The sequence below is a fragment of the Perognathus longimembris genome, chromosome 28 (assembly GCF_023159225.1).
Source record: "Perognathus longimembris pacificus isolate PPM17 chromosome 28, ASM2315922v1, whole genome shotgun sequence".
NCBI classification, from domain to species: Eukaryota; Metazoa; Chordata; class Mammalia; order Rodentia; family Heteromyidae; genus Perognathus; species Perognathus longimembris.
This window is the reverse complement of record NC_063188.1, coordinates 107,244,416-107,264,989: the sequence shown is the minus strand read 5'-3', so window position 1 is coordinate 107,264,989 and position 20,574 is coordinate 107,244,416. Positions and strand designations below refer to the sequence as shown.

Below are 20,574 nucleotides of genomic sequence, written 5' to 3'. Positions count from 1 at the left end.
GACTCCTTGAGCTCAGAAGTTTTGACATGGTGTAAGAAACAATTAGGACAATGTCTAGGTTATGTGGTGCTTGATCCTTTTCTTTCTGTACAATGTCTGAGTTCTGGGAGAGCAAGCACTCACTCAGTCTGCTTATACAGGTCTAGTCCTGCCTAAGGACTGGACTGAAAGTCCTCAAAACTAGGTTTTGGATGACTGAGTGAATGAGTGCCATGAGGACACTAAGTGCTTAGACAAGAGGGAAGGAAATCTCAGATGCATTCCAGCTCACAAATGGAAGAGTGTATGGGGGTTACTATAGGGGTTTCAGTATCACACACAGAACTAGTCCTCAGAACTGTGAATAAAAACTTGTTCCCCAATGGAGGCTCATTGGTTTTCCATAAGGGCTCCTATAATACCTGTGTTTCTAGTCCAAATACTTCTTAATTCAAACTGGTTAATCCTCCCTCCAGTTATCAGCAAAACCAAACTTCCTTTTCATTATTTCTCACTTTAGATCTTTTCTGAAAGAATGAATGATAAAAAGGATAGATTCATGGGTGAAACTAGATGTCTTTCTTTTGGGGTATTATGCATCAAGACATCTATGAGGGAATTTCTGGCTAGGATAGAATGCTACTTTTTCATTACACATATTAATCATACAAATGTAGGGATTGCCTTGTGCAATTTCCATAAAACCATATAATATATTCAAACCATGTCTACATCAGTCCATTTCTGTTTCTTATCCTTTCTACCCTATCCCATTTCTTTAAAAAATAATTTCTTTTGCAATGTGCTGGTGATTCACATCTGTAATCCTAGCTTTGCAGGAGGCTGAGATTGAGGATCATGGTTCAAAGCCAGCCTGGACAGAAAAGTCTATGAGACTCTTATCCCCAATTAACCACTAGAAAACTAGAAGTGTCACTGTGGCTAAAAGTCATAGAGTGCTAGATGGACTTGAGCAAATAGAGCTCAGGCTCTAAGTTCAAGTCTCATGACTAACGTAATAATAATAATAATAATAATAATAATAATAATAATAATAATTTCTTCCAATTTTATGTGGTTTTCAATGTTTTAAACCCTTCTTTGGCTACTTATTATATACTTCAACTGTTACTTCTTGTGTGTTCCATTGTCTACCTCTAAATACCAGGAGGTAAAAGGCATAGAGGGCAGTTCCTCTGATTTCTAACTGACCTTTTTCTTCATTAAAAATTATAGGATTCATTTTTTCCTGTTTTCTAATTCACTGGCAGTTTATGTTCCCATCTTGAACTATCCTTTCTAAACTTTTATTAGAAGGAATCTTTGGAGCTCATTTCTTCCATATTCCTTCTACCTACAATTCTAATAATCTGTGTATTAGCTCAGTTAACAGTAGTTATTGGACAACTAGCATTAACCAGTACTGTGTGAATTCTAGGAACTGTGTTTGAATCAATTCAGTGATGTGCTTTCCAAACATTAGCTGTTATCACTGAGCTTGACACGAAAGGACTGCATCTTCTTTTCTGAAATTATAGGGTTATAACAGCTATGCATCTTCAAAACATTGTTGAATAGAAACAGGAAATGTAAGTGCAAAATATAAAACTTGATTAGATACTGGGTCAAACAGAAACTAAAAATATTATTAGAGTAATTGGAGAAGTTTGGATGTTGACTATACATTAGACATTATATTAATATTAGTTACATTAGATGTGATCATTTTATTATGGTTCTAAAGGACAATGAGTATATATTTCTACTCCCAAAGGATATAAGAGGAACTTTAATTTCAGCCTTTTAAAAAATTATATTTTATTATCTTTAAGTAGTTTTCCAAAGGGATTAACACTAAATGTTATAAATACCAAAAAACTTGATTGATATCACCACAATAATGACTTTTTGTTAAGAAATAGATTCTTCAGAACCTTTTTTGTGCCAGTCCTGGGGCTTGGACTCAGAGCCTGGACATTGTCCCTGAACTTTTTTTGGGGGGGTCAAGGCTAGCATTCTACCACTTGACCACTTGATCCACAGCTCCACTTTCAGCTTTTTGGTGCTTAATTGAAGATAAGAGTCTCTTGGACTTTCCTGTACAGGCTGACTTCAAACTACAGTCCTCAGATATTGAGTAGGTAGGATAATAGGTGTGAGCCACCAGCACCCTGCTGATTCTTCAGAACTTTAGGGTGATACCCAATGGGATCTGTTACCTACTATTGCATGTTTAAAGTGCATATTTACAAGCACAAATAGAAACTGATGGAGAGGACAGAAGAGTGACATTGTATACCAGTACCACCATATACCTTCAATTCATTTATTCAGTTCACATGTGAACATCAGTTATGAACTTGGCTTTACTATGGATAATAGCAACAGAAAGGGGAAGACATAATCACTGCCCTTACAGAGCAGTAAATAGGTGTAAGCATATCTCCTTGACAACACATATTTACTTGGGAGGTACAACTACAAACTCGAAGAAGTATAAACCACATTTTAAGAAATGCAGCTCAAGACTTGCACTGTCAACGGTTTCTGTATTTAACTCTCTAAGCAATGAGAAACTGGCTGTGCTGGTCTCCTCGACAACATGAGGCAAATTATAATTTCATTTTCAGATTTAAAGAGTTGGAGAATACAGTGATCTAGGTTGCAAATGCACTTTTCAAACATCAAAAGTCTTACTCAAGACACCACTGCATAAACATATAGACTGAGAACCTTAGGATATCTGGGGCTTGTCAAAGGATTGTTGGCAAAAATGAAGCTAACATTTGTAGTTACATAATTTTGGAAGGAGAATCAGTTAATCCAGATTTCATTCCCCATCCTGATTAGGAAACAGAACTAATTCAATAGGCCTTGGAAGATTTGTGCTGACACTCATGGATTTTCATCTCAGTTTTATTGTACAGGATGGTAAATCATGTAATATAGAGATGAAATAAACACAAGAAAAATGTGTTCAAATTCATGTGGTACAATATTCTTACAAACTAGGCACTGATGGGTCACCACTGTAATCCTAGCTACTCAGAAGGCTAAGATATGAGGATCATGGTTGAAAGCCAGTAAGCCAGTCCAGGCATAGAAGAAATATAAGATATATATGCATATATGTATATATATATATGTATGACAATAGTTAAACTCTTGATTCATGATGCATTCTGCTTAACTGAAATGAATTAGTAATGAATATATTTGGAAATGTCTGTTTTCTGAAGGCTTGGCATTAGTATTGAAAATAGTTATTAACTGCCTACATTTCACTCTTTATTTCTCTTTTGTCCTCTTTATCATCACAGCAGTAACACCTTCATAATGGTTAGAGCCTACTTATTCTATCTATATGGTTTTGATCATCTATTCATCCAAATGCCATGGTTTCTCTCACATGAACCTGTACTGAAGCCACTCATAAGCAATCATAGGAAGGAAGAGCTTCTACCTCTTGAATGAGATCAAAATACCTGTCTTAAAGGAGACTGATGTTTTTAAGGAGAAGAAAATGCAACCTATCTCAGGCACTGTGTGTGTATGTGTTTATGTGTCTGTGTACACACCCAGGATTGGCTGAATCCCAAAAGCCTGGTCAACCATTTCCTTTCTAACTCATGGAACAAGACACTGTAGAACAAACATTCGTGAGGTCATGCCAAAGACCCCTCTCCTACCAGTTGAGTACACCAAGTTGGACAGAAAACCAACATGGCTGTTACCAAAACCTGGCACTATTTTTTATACTTATTTATTGTCAAAGTAATGTACAGAAAGGTTACAGTTTCATACTTTAGGCCTTGGGTACATTTCTTGTACTGTTTATTACCTCCTCCCTCATTCCCCCCTCCCCCTTTCCCTCTCCCCCCCCCCAATGAGTTGTTCAGTTGTTTTACACCAAATGGTTTTGCAAGTATTGCTTTTGGAGTCGTTTGTCTTTTTATCCTTTGTCTGTAGATTTTGATATTCCTTTTCACTTCCCTAGTTCTAGTACCAGTATATATAGTATCCAGTTTACTCCGATGAGATACAGTGATAGTGCAAGTACAACCACAGTAAGGGGATACAAAAGGATCATCAACAAAAGAAGCTATGGTTTCATATGGCATGTTGAAAGTAATTACGACAGTGATATAACACTCATTTCCATAACATGGAGTTCATTTCACTTAGCATCATCTTTTGTGTTCATAAGGGTATAGCTATTGGGCTCTTGTGATCCTCTGCTGTGACTAGTCTAAACCTGTGCCAATTATTCCCTATGAGGGAGACCATAGAGTCCATGTCAAAACAGCAGTGAGATTCCACCTCACCCCAGTAAGAATATCCTTTATCAAGAAAACTAACAATAACAAATGTTGGAAGGGATGTAACCAAAAGAGAACCCTACTTTATTGTTGGTGGGAATGTAAACTGGTTCAGCCACTCTGGCAAGCGGTATGGAGATTCCTCAGAAGGCTAAACATAGAGCTCCCCTATGACCCAGCAGCCCCACTTTTGGGCATCTACCCAAAAGACCACAAACAAGAACACATAAAAACCACCAGCACAACAATGTTCATCACAACACAATTTGTCATAGCTAAAATATGGAGCCAACCCAGATGCCCCTCAGTAGACGAATGGATCAGGAAAATGTGGTACATATACACAATGGAATTTTATGCCTCGATCAGAAAGAATAACTGCCCTAATTGTAAGGAAATGAAAGAACCTAGCACTTTTAAATTCACCCAGAACATCTTTATTCCTCATGGCCCTCTTTCTGTTTCTAGTTCCTTTACCTTGCCCTATATGATGCCTTGAGTACCACATCCTACTTGAAGATGCTTTGAGGTATCTTGTAGTGTTTTGCTATTTTCACCTAACCACCATTTATAGCACAATAAATGAGAAAATGCTTTTCATTTTGCAATACCATTTGGAATGCTGTATAACCTTGGGTTATTCTATAATTGTAATACAATTGTATAATTGTAATTTCAGAGAAATAAGAATGATCAAATAATTCTGGGTCATGTTTTATTTTGTTAGATTTATACAGTGCCATTCAATGTCAGGGATGAATAACTGATCAGATAAGCTTTGATTTCCTCTTATCTGAAATGAACATGATAATTCACTTCTCAATACAAAATCTCAAATAATATAGTATAATTATAGGTACTTGTCCTATAATATTGCAATGAAGAAATCTATAAGTTGGTATCACAACCATGGCAGTGTAAGGGCTATGTAGCTTAGAGTAGAAAGCCTCATAATCTAGTCTTGCACATCCTTCTAGTTAGTGTAGCCCTGGCAAGAGCTTTGCGTAGGGTGAGTTTCTGGTGGACTGTCACCTCTGCCACACATTTCCCTCCCTAAAACAGTCTATACATAAATCATCATGTTTGCTGAAAGATCCATTCTCCCAGCCACATGTGGTGGTGTTTGCTTATAATCCCAGAACTTGAGAGGCATTGGCAGGATGATTATGAGTCTCAGACTAGCTTGGGCTATATAGCAAGACCATGTTTAAAAAAGGGGAAGGGAAGAGAGAAGGAAAGGAAGGCAGAGGAGAAGGAAAGGAAAGAAGAAAGGGAAGAGGAAGGAGGAGGAGGAAAGAGGAGGGAGGAAAGGAAGAGTAGAATAGCGGGGCAGAGGGGCAAGGAAGTATATTGTAATTTTGACTGGCTTCTTTTTGTTAAGGGATTTCCAGGTATACAGTTCAATGTTTAGCGACATTCATGGCCTCTACCCACTAGACATAAGTAGTACACATGTCCCCCTACATATGACTAACAAAAGTGTAATGGACATTGCTAACTGTCCAGTGGAGGTGAAATTACCTATAAATTAGAAACCTTGACTCAGAATAATTTGACTGTCTAGGTGATGGAAATAAGGTACAGAGAGCTTAGAAAAATTTACCCAGGGACACAAATGTGACAGAAGTTAAATCTGATGCAAACTTTAGAACCTTATAGTCCTTCACTCCTACATTATTCGTTTCCTTTTTCTGGTCTTGAATTGTTTCTAAGGAAACTCAGATCACTGTGAAGGCCTTCAGGTAGTTTTGAAAACCCTGTCTTTTTTGATGGATGAATGGTCATTGAGATATGATCCGAAAGCCCGGTATGGTGATGATGCCTGTGATCCTTGCTACTGGGAGGCAGAGAGAAGAGAATTGGAGTGTAAGGCCAGCCTGAGGTAGGGGAGAGTGACACAGTATCCGAAAAAAAATTAAAGCAAAAGAAACTGAGGGTGTGGTTCAAGTGGTAGTTCTGCTTGCATAGGAAATAGGTCTTGTGTTCCAAAGTCCAGTACCTCCCAAATAGGAGGAGGAGAAGGAGGAAAAGTGAAAAAGAGGAAGAGTTAAGTAGATAGGAAGAAACCCTTGATAGCCTCTACCAATGGTCACAACACAAGTCTTCTGCAACTTGCCTACATCATTCATTGCTGCTGTCCTTTCATATAAAGTATAAAGGTCCTTTTAGTCTGGGATGTTTTCAATCTGTTGCAAACAATAGGTAAGTGAGTCTCAAAGTTGAAAACCAGTTCAGTCAGTCAGTCAGTGGGAATTTCTAGAGTGATTTAAATAGCCCTGACAATGTAGGTCGCTATTTTTAAAGCTGAGCTAAGTGTTTGAAAGTGGTTCACACACCATGATCTTAGATAGAAGTCACAGAATATCAGTGTTGTAAGAATTCTCAAGAGTTTGAGAAAAGTAGACACTGACCCTTCTTACCCAATATCACAGATTTTTGGTTGCTGGTAAGCATTTTCTGATGTTTCCTTCTGCCTCCAAAATGGATAAGCCCATCAACGTCGGACTTTATGGGAAACGGTTATGAATGGTTAGCCCCTTTATGCCCTGCTCTTACAAGACAAGAAGGGATAGATGACTAGGCCTTTTACCCTATTTCTATTTTGTGGAAGGATTAGGTGGCCATTCAAAGTCCTATACTATCACAGGTAAGTAGATTCTTACTTAGCAAAGTTTAGATAGTGCATACTGTACTGTATGCCAGCACCATACTAAGCTGTACACAACACTCATTTCTTATTTTCCCAGAGACATGAAACCTGTTACTACCATTTTATAAAAAGTACCTGATATTGAGGAGGTCAAAGGGGATCGAGTAATTTTCTCAAGGTCACAGTTTGGAGTCAGTCTGATTCTAACATGATAGATATCAAACTTAAGTTCACATTCTCATTGCCCAGATATTGTATGAGAGATGACTTTTACGAAAACCTCTAATTTAACTGACTGGTTCATACTGATTGTTGCTAAGTCTGACAACACTAGATTGGAGGACCTCCTTGCAAATAATCTTAGTGGAGCCCACCTTCATACCATCCCGAGCAACACTAAGGAAGCACAACAGTATTGCTAGGGTTCTACTTAGGAGAGTCTTGGTACTCCACAGAGGTGGTCAAGAGGAATCTTGAAACTAATTTTTTTTTAAAAACTCAAACAAAGAAAGTAAGATCTCATTCATAAAGGTAGTATGCATCACACTGGGACACAATGTTGGCATGCATTATGGGCAAAATGAGGAGTTCTGCAGAGAACAGTGTCAGTTCTGCACAATGTCATCATAACAGCACCTGGTCTTTCCTAAGGAAGTCAGTGTTATTTTTACATTAGAAATGATGCCGAATCAATACAGTCAAGGACCCTGCTTTTACATGGTTAGTTATGCTGCTGCTCTGTAAAGGAGCCACCCTATAATATTTTTTGAGTAGAGAAAGTTGTGGTTTTCAGCAGTGATAGAATGGGGGACATTTGAGAAACAGTGAAAAGATTGATGTGCTTACCAGGTAAGACTAGGAAACCAGATCCTCAAGCCATTTCCTAAGAGAAGAAAGCACTAGTTTCTGAAGCTGGCTACTGTTTTGGCTGGACTTTTAGTCATTACACTGCTTAGAAATAGGAGCCAAATCTCTCTTGTTCATCACTTAATTTTCTCAATACTGAGGTGTTTTTTTTCATTCTACTTACACTTTTCATTCACTAAATTCTTAAGGCCTTTCAGATCTATGTATTGACTATCAAAACATGAATAGACAAACATGTAATTATGTCTGACCTTAATCATTTAATTATTTCTTTCATAGAAGCTGATCCCCTTGACTTACATAAACTCCATTAGTCTTTTTAGAATGTTCTAGCACTAGCAATTCATTTGGCACTTGCATTTTTATTTTGGTTGGGTTGGGTTTTGTTTTGGCAGTATTAGGGTTTGCACTCAGGACTTGTGTTCTCACTCAACTTGCTTGCTCAATTGGTGCTCTACCACTTGAAACTTGGCATCAGCTCTACTTTGTGATGGAAATGGCATGGGCTTTTCTATCAGGCTGGCTTTGAAACCTCATCCCCTGGATCTTTAGTTTCTTGAGTAGCTAGGGTTAGAGGCATGCACATCAATGCCCCACTCATTTGAGACGTTTGATGAGAGAAGGCTTTAATTGAAACCATTTAACCAACTGTTGTTTGCTGCTTCCTGAACATACTATCCTGGAAAGTTTGTTAGTGTAATGTATATTTTACTAAGAAGCCTGTCTCTTTCCTTTAGTTTCTAGGGTTTCAAGGAGAAAAAAACAACATGGACTAAAAGGAAGCAAAAGGAAAGACCATTATTTGCTTTAAACAAGTTAACCACCTCTAGTGAAGGAGTCCTAACTCTAATAGAGTACATAATTTAGGACTCTAGAATAAAGGATCACATTCTCTACATAAACTTCCTTCCACTCTCAAGAATATTCTTTGTGTCATTTCTAACTGTACTATTGCTTTAGGGAAAGTCTTAATTTTAAATAATAGAGGGTATTCAGACCTCTAAAGGCTTGCTTTTTGATACCACCTTAGAAAGCATTCCAAATGCATCCCCTGCTAGTATTGAAAAATGGTATGGGGTGTTTTTTATTTGTTTTCTGTTGTCTTTCACCATAGCAAATTCATACTTTATCTCACTGCAGGGAAGCTGTACATTTTGCAAAAACCACCAGAGCAAATTTCCATTACTGCCTTTTGTGTAAGCCAGAGGAACAAAAGTGGTGGCCATGTCTTTTCTTTTAATAGTCAATGGGCAATAAATAGTCCTGTGGTGACGTTCTAAATTTATCAGACCTACATTAAATTTGCACACATTATGGAGGAGGAAAGCAAATTGAAATGAAGTTAAAGAAAAAAAAACGCAGGCAGGATTAATATTATGCAAAATACTTCCTTTGAGAAAACCTGAAGAGGAATGACCTTTCTTCTCTTGAGAAGTGCTAGCTATGGTCAGCTGCATCGGAGAAGACAAAGACGTTGGAGGCAGAAGTTGCTGTGGTCCTGCCAACTTAAAAGCTTCCCCTCTTCACAGAATGATTAAAGGCTGTGCTTCAGATATTCACCATGATAAGATTACATCCCATACGAAAGGTGCCATAAAAGGCTGTATAAGTTGCATCTGGTACAACTAGTCCTCACCAAGGAGGCAGATGGGAGCTGCCATCCATCTCTTGCTACCCCCACTAACTAGGCTGAACCAAGCCATAGGCACTTGCTATACATTCATCTTACCAAAGGGGGCCCTTCTTTCTCATTGTCAAGAGTTCTTGCGTAGCTGTTGAGACACTGAATCCATAAAAATGTCATCACTGATTTATTTCTCTCTGACAGCTTTGATGGCCCTCTGCAGTTTCAAATCACCGATCTTAGAGCCTGCCCACTAAGTAAATTTTCCTTGAGTGAAAGGATCAAGTATCTACTGTTGTTAACTTAACCCAAGGATATCATTTGCTTTCTTTCAAAACATAGGTATAGTTAACTTTCTGAGATCTTGGCCATTGAGAAAGTGGAATTTTTATAGGTTCTGGGATTGAGAAGATAAAACCAGGATTGGTGATGTTTCAGAAATACTTCAAATTTCTGGTTAGGGATTGTGACTGTGTCATGCTTGTCATGCCTGCTTGTCATGAGGAAATGAGTTCCTAACCCTTTTCTCTTGCTTATTATGAAAAGACAAACTTGGAGAGAATTCTTTTTAAAATTTTATTTTATTATTATTCTTTAGTTGTACAAAGGAGTTACCATTCTGAAGAGAAGTCTTTTACCTACATTTTCATATTGTTGATGAGTTGTAGACTAGTTAAGTATAGAAGGAGAATATATGGCTGCTTGATGAAACTTAAAATTACAGGTTTGTCTAAGATTTCATGACTGACTTTGCCTAAAGTGTGATTAATAGGAGTCTAAACTTTCTATTCTGGTCTTAGGATTCCAGTGCCTAGTGTGACAGAAAATATGCAGTTCTTTCATTCAAAATTGGCTTATCTGTCTTTAGGAAAGTTACCTAATCTTCTTGACCCATTTGCTGATGTGATTTCTTATTATATAACCTGTAAATATATTTCTATGGAAAATAAATTAGATAACATACAGGAAATACCTAGTGTTAAAGCATTCTTTGAAGTGGTTGAAGATTCAGCTCACAATTTTAAAAAGTATGACTGTGCCCTGATGAAGTATCTCAGATAATATGATAATACATTCAGAAGCCAGGTGTGATGATGCTTTTATTTTCTTTTCCAGCCACAGGACAAAGTCTTCAGGCTGGCCTCCTCCCTCAGGAACCTGGGGTTTGAACCAGGTACCACCCTATGGATGGGAGATGATGACAAACCGAGATGGGCGAGACTACTTCATCAAGTAAGTAAAAAAAAGGCATAATGAAACTCTTTGCTAATGGGCTTCTAGTTGTAATAATAAACCTACTAAAGAAGGGACACATATACAATTGAAGGTCATTACTCAAGCAGCTTGATCCCCTGTGCCTTCTGTGTCTTGTGAAGTTGGTTTGCTTTGCTCTTGGGCAGGTCCCATCTTAGAATGACCACTCAATGTTTAACATGTCCAAGAGAAAATGTAACCATCTAGTATTAGGCATCAAACCAATTGCATCATTGTCTGAGTCTAATAACTAAAATTTGACATGGATTAGCATCATTTACAAAGTTTTCTAGAAACAGTCAAGAATATTGCTGTATTATCTATAACTAGAAAGTTTAAAGAAATATTTTTTGAACTTTTTCAGGATTGCACTAGAAATTTTGTATCCATTAAATAATGATCTAATCTTCCTTCCTCATAGCTTCTGGTAGCCTGTTTTACTTTCAATTTCTATGGATTTCTTTATTCTTCATATCTCATGCTAGTAGAATTCTATACTATCTGCCCTTTTATTGCCTGGCTTATTTCGTTTTGCACAATGTTTTCAAGGTTTATCCATGTTGGAGCATTGTTCAGAATTGCATTCATTTTTTAATTTGAATGATATTTAATTATATATATATCACATTTGTTTATTCATTTATCTAGCTAAGGACATTTAAGTTGTTTCTGCCTCTTAATTATTGCTAGTGGTGGTGCTATGAATATGAATGTACAAGTATCTCTTTGAGGGGCTAGGAGGGAGCACAGTAGTAAAACACTTGCAACATACACATGCATATTCACACACACATGCGCACACACTCATACATACATGCGCACAAACACATTCACACACAAAAGATCTCTTCCCTGCTTTCATTTGTTTTGGATATACCTAATATTAAGATGGTTGATTCAGATAATATTGCTAGGTCATAGTTAATTCTAGGTTTATCTTTTAAGGAAAACATTCTTTTTTTTCAGAGTGGCTGAAGTGTTTTGGGTTCTCTGCAGTTTTATGAGACAAAAATTTATATTGCCTTTCTCAAAATGGCAGGGCACAGCCGGTTTTTGTTATTCTCCAACCTAAGTGAAATATTCTTAATTACAAGAAATTAGTGAAATAGATTTGAAATCATGAAGCACAGTTGGCTTGAGTCCAATTTGTAATCGAGCAGAGACTGGAGATGAAGGAAGAAAAAATTCACAACCACAGGCTACATTCTTCTAGCCAAACAGCCTGTGGACTATTTGTAAACACAGATCACCATGAAGTGGAGGGTGATTTTTATTTGACAATGTCTGCCAAAGTTGTTTGGAGTTTAGGCTTTTTGTATTTTCAATCATATCCTACACCCAAGTGAGGATTATTGGAAAGTAGAGGGGGAAAATCATATATAAGTGTTGGAATCACTTCACAGTTTCTACCATGAACACCTTTCCTCTAACTCAGAACTGTTGCAGATGAGAGTAGACTTCCCTTGCTCAGAACGTAATTGCTGACGTGCTTGCCTCCTGAGGCCATCTTGAGATGGTCCCAATTGTCCTTAATCATGCAGAAGGACATATGGAAAGTACTTTCTCGTTCTCCAAGACTTTTCTAAGGCTGTACTCATAGAGAAACTGGAAGTGATAGCGTCAAGTCTCCCAGAAAACTCGAAGACTAAAAGAAAGGCCAGTAGTTTGGCTCACACTCAAATTTATACATTTTGCCTGAGTCCCTTTTGTTACCATTAAGACAATATTGTTCAACTTTATATTATGCCACCTATTTTATATATGGCCATGAATTTATGTTATTGGTTCAGTTAAGAAGACCTGGAGACTCACAGTCAAAACTGGAACATTTCTACCAAAAGAAGGTAATTCAGACGTGGACTATGAATTTATGAAGATATGCCTCAGAATTACTTGATTAGTATAGATAATTTTTTTCTTTTCTCCTAGTTGGATTTGAGTTCCCATATGCTCCAGGTCATTTGATCAATAGGTAGATATCCAAACCAAAGCTTCCAAGTCAGAGGTTCTACTAGCTCCACATCCATGGTTAATGTTAGCGTCGTTGACATTTTAAGGGGTAGACTAGGAATCTGTTTAATGTTTCTACTGATCTGTTGTCAGCTTTGAAAGCCTAAACCCAAATGAGCTACTTGAGAAACCTTCACTGATTACTCAATGAGTTTTAAAATCAATGTCACCAATATCCCAATGCTTCCAAAATGGTGTGGTTCTTCCAGATGTGCTGATGCTCATCTGTAATCCCAGTACTCAAAGGGCTGAGGCAGAAAGATTGCAAATTCCAGGTCACACTGGGCTATGTAGTAGAGAGCTTGTCTCCAAAACTATAACAAACAAAGCAAAATAAAAGTATATTTTCTATAGTCATCTCAGAGAAGAGAACTTATTTGAACAGCATTTTTCTTATTTACTAATTAGGTTTATAAATAATGACAATTATTTTCTTTTTACTTGCCTAATGAGTAACGTCCATTACAAAGAGATATTTTAATTATCAGAATTTCTGGGAAACCCAGATTTTCAGTATAGGGTATCTGTATTCATCAGTCTTAGAAGTTACAAGGACAATTTGAGAGCTAAGCTATGGCTACTAATTAGCACCTTTGCATTTGATTTTTCACTTCTTTACATGTGAAAGACATTAGACTTTCTTTCTAAATCGTGTCTTAGAAAGTAAATAATGCCATGTATGACAATTGTGTGTTTTTTTGTTTGTTTTTTGTTTTTGTTTTTGTTTTTTTGGCCAGTCCTGGGCCTTGGACTCAGGGCCTGATCACTGTCCCTGGCTTCTTCCCGCTCAAGGCTAGCACTCTGCTACTTGAGCCACAGCGCCGCTTCTGGCCGTTTTCTGTATATGTGGTGCTGGGGAATCGAACCTAGGGCCTCGTGTATCCGAGGCAGGCACTCTTGCCACTAGGCTATATCCCCAGCCCTATGACAATTGTTTTTGATGGATACAAAACAAATGATAGACAAAACTGTAGGAGAAATGAGACATTATACATTCAGTTACTATCTAATAGCTAAATAATCACACAAATCTATTATTATGAATCATTTGGATGTAAGATTTTCTTTAATCTTAACAACTGTAGTATAGGCAGTTAAGAGACTTAGAGGACTCTTACTCACCGAAAAAGCTCTCCTTGACTTTACCTAGCACTTATTGTGTACCACTAAATACTGAAGATCCTTAAGCCAGTAGGATAAGTTGCAATTTTTAAGAGTCGAAACATTCTGTCAAAGTGTTAAATATAATATAGACTATGCTTAAGATAGAGTGGAGCCCCGCCCCAAGGAGGAATTAATCCAGGGTGTTTGGAGGGAGTGAGGACAAAAATGAAAGCCATTTTCATCATTCTCAAGTGAGCAATGTCTACTTGAATCTTTGTAAAAATTCACAAGTTTAATAGAGACTAGGGGGCTGTGTATATTATGTTGTTCTTTCCTCAGTTTTTCACTAAATGGAGTAAAATCATGCTTGACTGACTGTAGGATGTAGAGAGGTAATATAAACATGATTCATAAATTTATTATGCTGGTCCTTGTAGATAGGAGAAAATGACTAAAACTTGAGCAAAATAAATCTTACACTCTGGCAAGGTGGAAGATTGTATGGATAGAGAGCTGAGAGATGAAAGAAGAGACTGAAGAGTTATTTATGAATCACATAGCGTGACTAAGTTCATATTTAAGGGACTTTCTGTGGCCTTTTGGCTTACTGGCACCCTTCAGGCTATATATGTAAAAAGTATCCCTGTGTGAGTATTGGATAAGACACATCATTCTTTTATTCTACAAGAAATTCCCATGGTGGGTATTTAGGTGAGCTACTATCTCCGTAACGCAGAAGACTTCAGTTCTAAATCCTGAATAGTGGAGATAAATAATTAGATGTGGAAACTTCCACTCTGTTCTTTGGTATGGACATAGCCCAAGTCGGAAATAGTTTAACCATTCCCATCTGCCACTCTATTCACTGGTCAATGTGAAATACATTTTTGGCTCATTGAACTATGGGGAAAGATAATCTGAATAAATGTAAGCAGTTTATATGTTCTCCCTTGCGTTCTTATCACCACATTAAAGAACAGCCAAATCAAGATGATAAGATTCTGTCATCATAGAAATTAGAAATAGAAAAGCTTATCTTGTGCAAGCCCCCTTACCCCCAGTATTTCCACTGCAACTTTACTTGATCTAATTCAAATTTCCCAAACATTGATTATCTTTAAACATTATTTTGTAGTTCTAAGGTTATTCCTATGGAACTTTTTCCTAGTTTTTTTTTTTGCCAGACCTGGGAACTGAACTCAGTGCCTGAGCACTGTCCCTGGCTTCTTTTTGCTCAAGGCTAGCACTCTACCATTTGAGCCACAGCACTTTGGGCATTTTTTTTATACGTGGTGCTGAGGACTCAAACCCAGGGCTTCATGTATATGAGGAAAGCACTCTACCACTAGGCCATATTCCCAGTCCCTCCTTGATTTTTATTCTAAGATTTCCTAAGACTTATTACTACTTTTTGCATGAGTTTTCGGTTTTCCTTCAATAAATTTCCCTTAAATTTTTACTAGCAATTAAAAAAAGTCAATAATAGTTCAATTGTGAAGGCACATGTAGATATTGTGATTGTACCTCCATTCCCTGTGACAGTTTTGTGTTTGAAGCAGACATCAATTTCCTTCTTTATCAAGCCCACATTTTTAATATATCCCCAACAAAAGACAAATGGATCTGAGAGATTACATGTGTTGTTACCCTTTGTTTCTAGTAATAAAATGCTGGAGATCTCTGTGGAAATTAAAAGTTGTATCCATGGAGGAAATCTACTGGTGGTAGGTTGCTGCGTTACTTCAAGTTTTGAATGTCCAGAGTCAAGAACTAGCATTACGTTAGAGGAGAGGCAGTTTGCTTCAGGATTTTTTTAGATTTTTGATGATGAATTCTGAAATAAAATACACTTCTTCCAAGTGCACACCGTGAATTCATCATAAAAAAGTCAATAATTGCCGCTTGGTATGAACGAATGCCATTCAGTTCAATGCATTCCTTAGGGGTTCAAGCTTCCAGTCAAGGGAGCAGGCATGTTATAATTTTGGAATGGGGGAACAATGTAAACACGATATAGTATCATTACATGAAATGAAAGGTGATTATGTCCTGTCAATGCAAATGCTTCCCAGGCTGAACATTAGAGCTGTTTATTCCCTTCATTGGAGCAGATTTGTTTTCTTTTGAATCTGACAAAGCACCTATCTGCTGAGTTAATAATTGCAGCTCCCAGCTGGAAGGTAGGTTTGCAGAGTTGATAGAAAGGCTTTTAATGCGACAGCTCAGAAAAGACACTAGCATTCCAGATCTAACTTGGTGTACAGCACAAAGAGCTGTGCTAAGCAGACTTCTGGATCTTCGGCTGTTGCCTGTTTTTCCTGAACTTCTTTTTATTGAAACTTTGCTAGGTTAATGCGCCCTTAGGTGTGCACAAATGCCTAAAACATTTGGCTTATTTGTCCAGCAGGTCAAAGGATCTGAAGGCATTTTAATTATCTGAAATTCTTCGGGCCACTAAATCATAATAGAATTGGGATCCACATGTTCAAGCCAAGACGTGGGAAGCAGCCTAGCTCATACTCTGGGTCACTACCTCCTTCTCGTGGCTCTACATAACCCTAGGGAAGGGTCATAGAATGCATTTGGAGTCATCAGGATGGTCAACTGATGAAAAAAGAAGCAGCACCTGGACGACCAGGTTTCCATCACAGCCTGTAATTGAAATACTAGCTTGGGGCTGCTGGCCACCTTTGATTCTTTTGAGTTGCCTTTGAACCTCTTTTTTTTCTGGGTTGAACCAACCCTTGCAGAGAGCAATTTTGATGTCATTGCCTAGGGCTGGGGCACAGGCAGAAATTCTGGTCTGTGCCAAATGCCAAGTGGGGGATGTGGATGAGGCTGCTAAATGAATTGGCTAAACTTAAGAGGACACAGAATCATCTTTGTGACAGGCAGCTTTCCATTGTCTGTCCTCTTGCATAAAAGAGGAGAACAACAGAGAGGGGAGCATAAAAAATGTACCTTGCTTAAGGACCACAGTTTCTGCCAGGCCTTTTCCCTATAGATAATCTAGAAGGCTGAATGAATCCTTATTTTTAAATGGCTTATTTCAGACAAAGAAGCTTATCAATTGCAGTGGTGATGAGGGATGGTGGTAATTTTTGTGCCAGTGAATAGTCAGATCAGCCTGAGTCAAGTGTAGTTACATCATACTCTCCTAGGGTACAAGCAAGGGCAGTTCAGATCAAGGAAAACTAGGAGAGACTTCAAAGAGAAATTTGATTGTAAATGTTGGTTACATAATTTGTGCAACCCATTACAAAATGAACATGTAGACCCCTTTTTCAAAGTCAGGATAGACCCAGATACCTATTGCTTATGCTTGTAAGCCTGGCTACTCGGGAGGTTGATATTTGAGTATTGAAGTTTGGAACTAGCCCTAGCACACAACTTTGCCAAACTCCAATTAACCAGAAGAAAGCTGGTGGTGGAGATGAGACTCAAATGGTAGCACAAGAGCCTTGAGCAAAAAAGCCTAATAAGAAGGCAAGGCTCTGAATTCAAGCTCCATTCCTAGCACGTGCACACACACACACCAGAGTACAAGTACTGGTAAAGGAGCTACTGAAATATGAAGCTTTATCTTCTCTCTGTGAACTCTCTGCCAACACGTAATAGTTACTTTATTTGCTATTTAATTCGTTTATCATCCTTTTATTGTGCACTGCAAATTACAGATACAAATATAAGCAATTAACTCATATTTGAATAAGTTAAATAAGTGGAGTTCCTGATATTACACAATTTATAATTCATAGCTCATACATGCAATATGTCTTTTCTAACCAAAACAATAAAATAACTACAAAAAATGAACTCAACCATTCTGATTTTATTTCTTTGTATGAGCACATTCACCTAACACTCCATCCCTTTGGCTGTTGGTGAGTAGGAAACAATTGGAGGAAAACTATATCTGTGTTACCCTGTCTTTCCCTTTCCTTCATGTCATCCTTTTAAGTATAATAACTGGCTATTACAAGGAAATACACTCTCTTAAATTTCCGGACCATGTTAGTCAAGCTCTTCTGTCAATATTCATATAGTAAAGTTTTTATTCTTTGGAAACATTGTGATCTGTTGCGACCCATACAAAGGGACTCTATTACTGTCATATTAAAGCAGTCACTAGAAATATATAAACTAGGTGTGGACGTTTTCAACAAAAGTGTATTTACGAAGACAGGCAATATACTGGATTTGATATATAATTAAATAGTTTGCTCTAGAGCAATATGTATTTGTACTCATTCCTGTTTTTTTAATTCACCAATTGATATGTTTTCAAAGCCCTTTAAATGGAGGGCTGCCATTGGTTGATATTTGAAAAGAACTCGGGTAGAGATGGGTAAAGTGACTTTCTTGAGGTTTATAGGGAGCTAAAAATGGACCTTAAAGTCCTCATTTGTTCTGCTTGTTGCCAGAAAGTTCTGTACTGTGTCTTTGGTCAGCATGTAGTTCTCAAAGTGATCTGACATCTGTGACCTACCTCTAAAGGATATTCTAGAAGCAGCATATCTATATATTACCAGAGCAGAACTTTTAATATGAAAGTGCCATTATTACCCCCTTCCTTGGATGGAGGCTCAAGTAGTAGAGATCTGTTTATCATAGGGCTTGCAGTTACTCCCCACCTCCAACCAGCACCTACATGGGAGGATGATGGGGAGACAGGAAATGATAGCAGCATGGCAGCTCAGTCACAATGGAATGCAAAAGTCAAGTGCAAATAATTATTAGGGAGATGAAAATTACATAGCAACTTCCTCTTACTAATGGTTTACAGAGAAACAGCTCCATTGTACTTTCAAAAAGTTAATTGTCCGTGGTGCTTTGAAGAAATTCTACTTATTATCCTCATGAAATTTTGTAAAACTGTTGCACAATGGGTCCCAGCTCATTTTGGGGGGATGTTCTGTTCTAGGCTGTTCTCTCAGTCTCCATGACACCATTCTCCTTCTTTTGTTCCAAGCTCTTGGCAAATTTCTTCTCCAGTTATCTCAGCTGGTTCTCTTTTAGACCAACATTTAAACTTCAATTGCGCACATTATCAAGCTTACATTTCTACTTAGAATCCACAAAAGGGTAAAGGATATATGAATGTCAATATGTTAATACCCATTGGTATTGATCCAAAAGGTACTGTAGCATCATGATTATTTACCTATACGTGATAAAGGAGATTCCTTATTTTTTTTTCTTTTCTTTTTGGTAGAGGGGGCCGAACCCACGACATTGCACTTGCTAGGCAAGAGCTTTGCCACTGAGCTATAGTCCAGCCCAAGGAGATTCTTAAGGATTGGTTTACACAGCCTAGAATACTGTCTGCATGTATCATGAGGTCAATAAGTATTTTTTTTAGAGCTTTAACATGGATGTATGTATGAATAGATGAATAAATAGGCCATATCTGAAACATTATATTCTTCCATATGTTCTTATGGAAAAAGCTTACAAATCAGTGAGTGAAAATTATTTTAACTTACACTATACTGATGCCAAAATTTTAGGCATTTATATACGGCTGATAATTCATTTAAAAATCCATCATCAAAACTTCACCATTAATCCATACATTAATGTGGTTGTTTCTCAAATTTCCAGAATTTGGCGAGTATGAGTGTAGTATTTTGCAGCAGCAAGTGGTATAGAAAAAAAATAAAACACAAATGAAAGTGACAACACTAATGCCATGGTCCCAGTTCATTTTCAGTAAAGGCAAATGCATGAATGGACAGGTAGAGAAACCTATATTAATTTGCTTTTGGGTGCACTAACTCATTCTTGACTCCTGTATAGAATTTTTTTGCTCTTACATTTTTTTAATTGTCAGTGTGAAGTACAGAGGGGTTACAGTTTCATATGTAAGACAGTGAGTTCATTTCATAGAATTTTAAATGACAAAATTTTTAAATATTTATAATTCCATATTATTGGTTATACAATCTAGAAAAATATATTTTCTGGCATTTACATCATAAAATGATGGAAGTAGAAATGTATAGCAGTATCATTTTTCTATGTAATTAAACATTATAGAGGTTCATTTAAAAATAATAACTTAAATGTGTGATAACTTATCTTACATCATTGCAATAGTAACCACCAAGACTGTCCCACCACTCATTGGATCCAATCCCTGTGAGTTGGGGTCTTGCTGATTGACTTAAGCCAAACAGAGCCAATTCTTCAAGTGAGAGTGGAAGCAGGCCTATCCAGAGTACTTGGAAGTAAAGTAGTTTCCCAGTATGACCAAAGAGTCAGCAAACATCTTCCATAAAAGTGCAGATAGTGATATTTATGGCTGTGTGGGCCATCTGCTCTCCATTGTACTTACTTCTTCCACTGTGTAATAAAAATAGTTACAAATGTTAAGTAAATGAATGAGCATGACTCTTTCCACAAAACTTTATTGACACTGAAATTTGAAGTACCTTTAATTTTCATGTGTCATGGAACATTCCCTTATCATTTTTTAACTATTAAAGAATATACAATCTAAGCCTTAGATGTCACTCAAAAATTCCTGGATTCAGTCTCCACCATGACCCAAGCCATTATTGTCTTATCATAGGTAGTATTTGGCCAATGGGCTCTCTCGTTTTTGTATCTTTATTCCAGATAATCTCTGCAAGTGCCTTTATTAGCTTAATAATGAATTTGCTTCCTAATTCTCTCTGAGTTACCTTCATTCTTAGCCTTCTCATTAGTGAGATGTCTCTCAGGTATGTTTGCTCAAAATCCTCAAGCTCACTTGCAGCAAGACA

General features: G+C 37.4%; 1 protein-coding gene across 2 annotated transcripts in view; it reads left to right on the top strand.

Annotated features, from left to right (window-relative positions):
* Frmpd4 (FERM and PDZ domain containing 4) overlaps positions 1–20,574 on the top strand; it is a 309,408-nt gene that overhangs the window by 129,923 nt on the left and 158,911 nt on the right. The window contains exon 2 of one of the 2 annotated variants that reach the window (XM_048335949.1): positions 10,556–10,672. In XM_048335949.1, coding sequence (XP_048191906.1) covers positions 10,556–10,672 — 117 coding nt within the window. Of the gene's footprint in view, positions 1–10,555; positions 10,673–20,574 lie in introns of those variants that run through there. The other variant, XM_048335948.1, reaches the window with a different exon arrangement.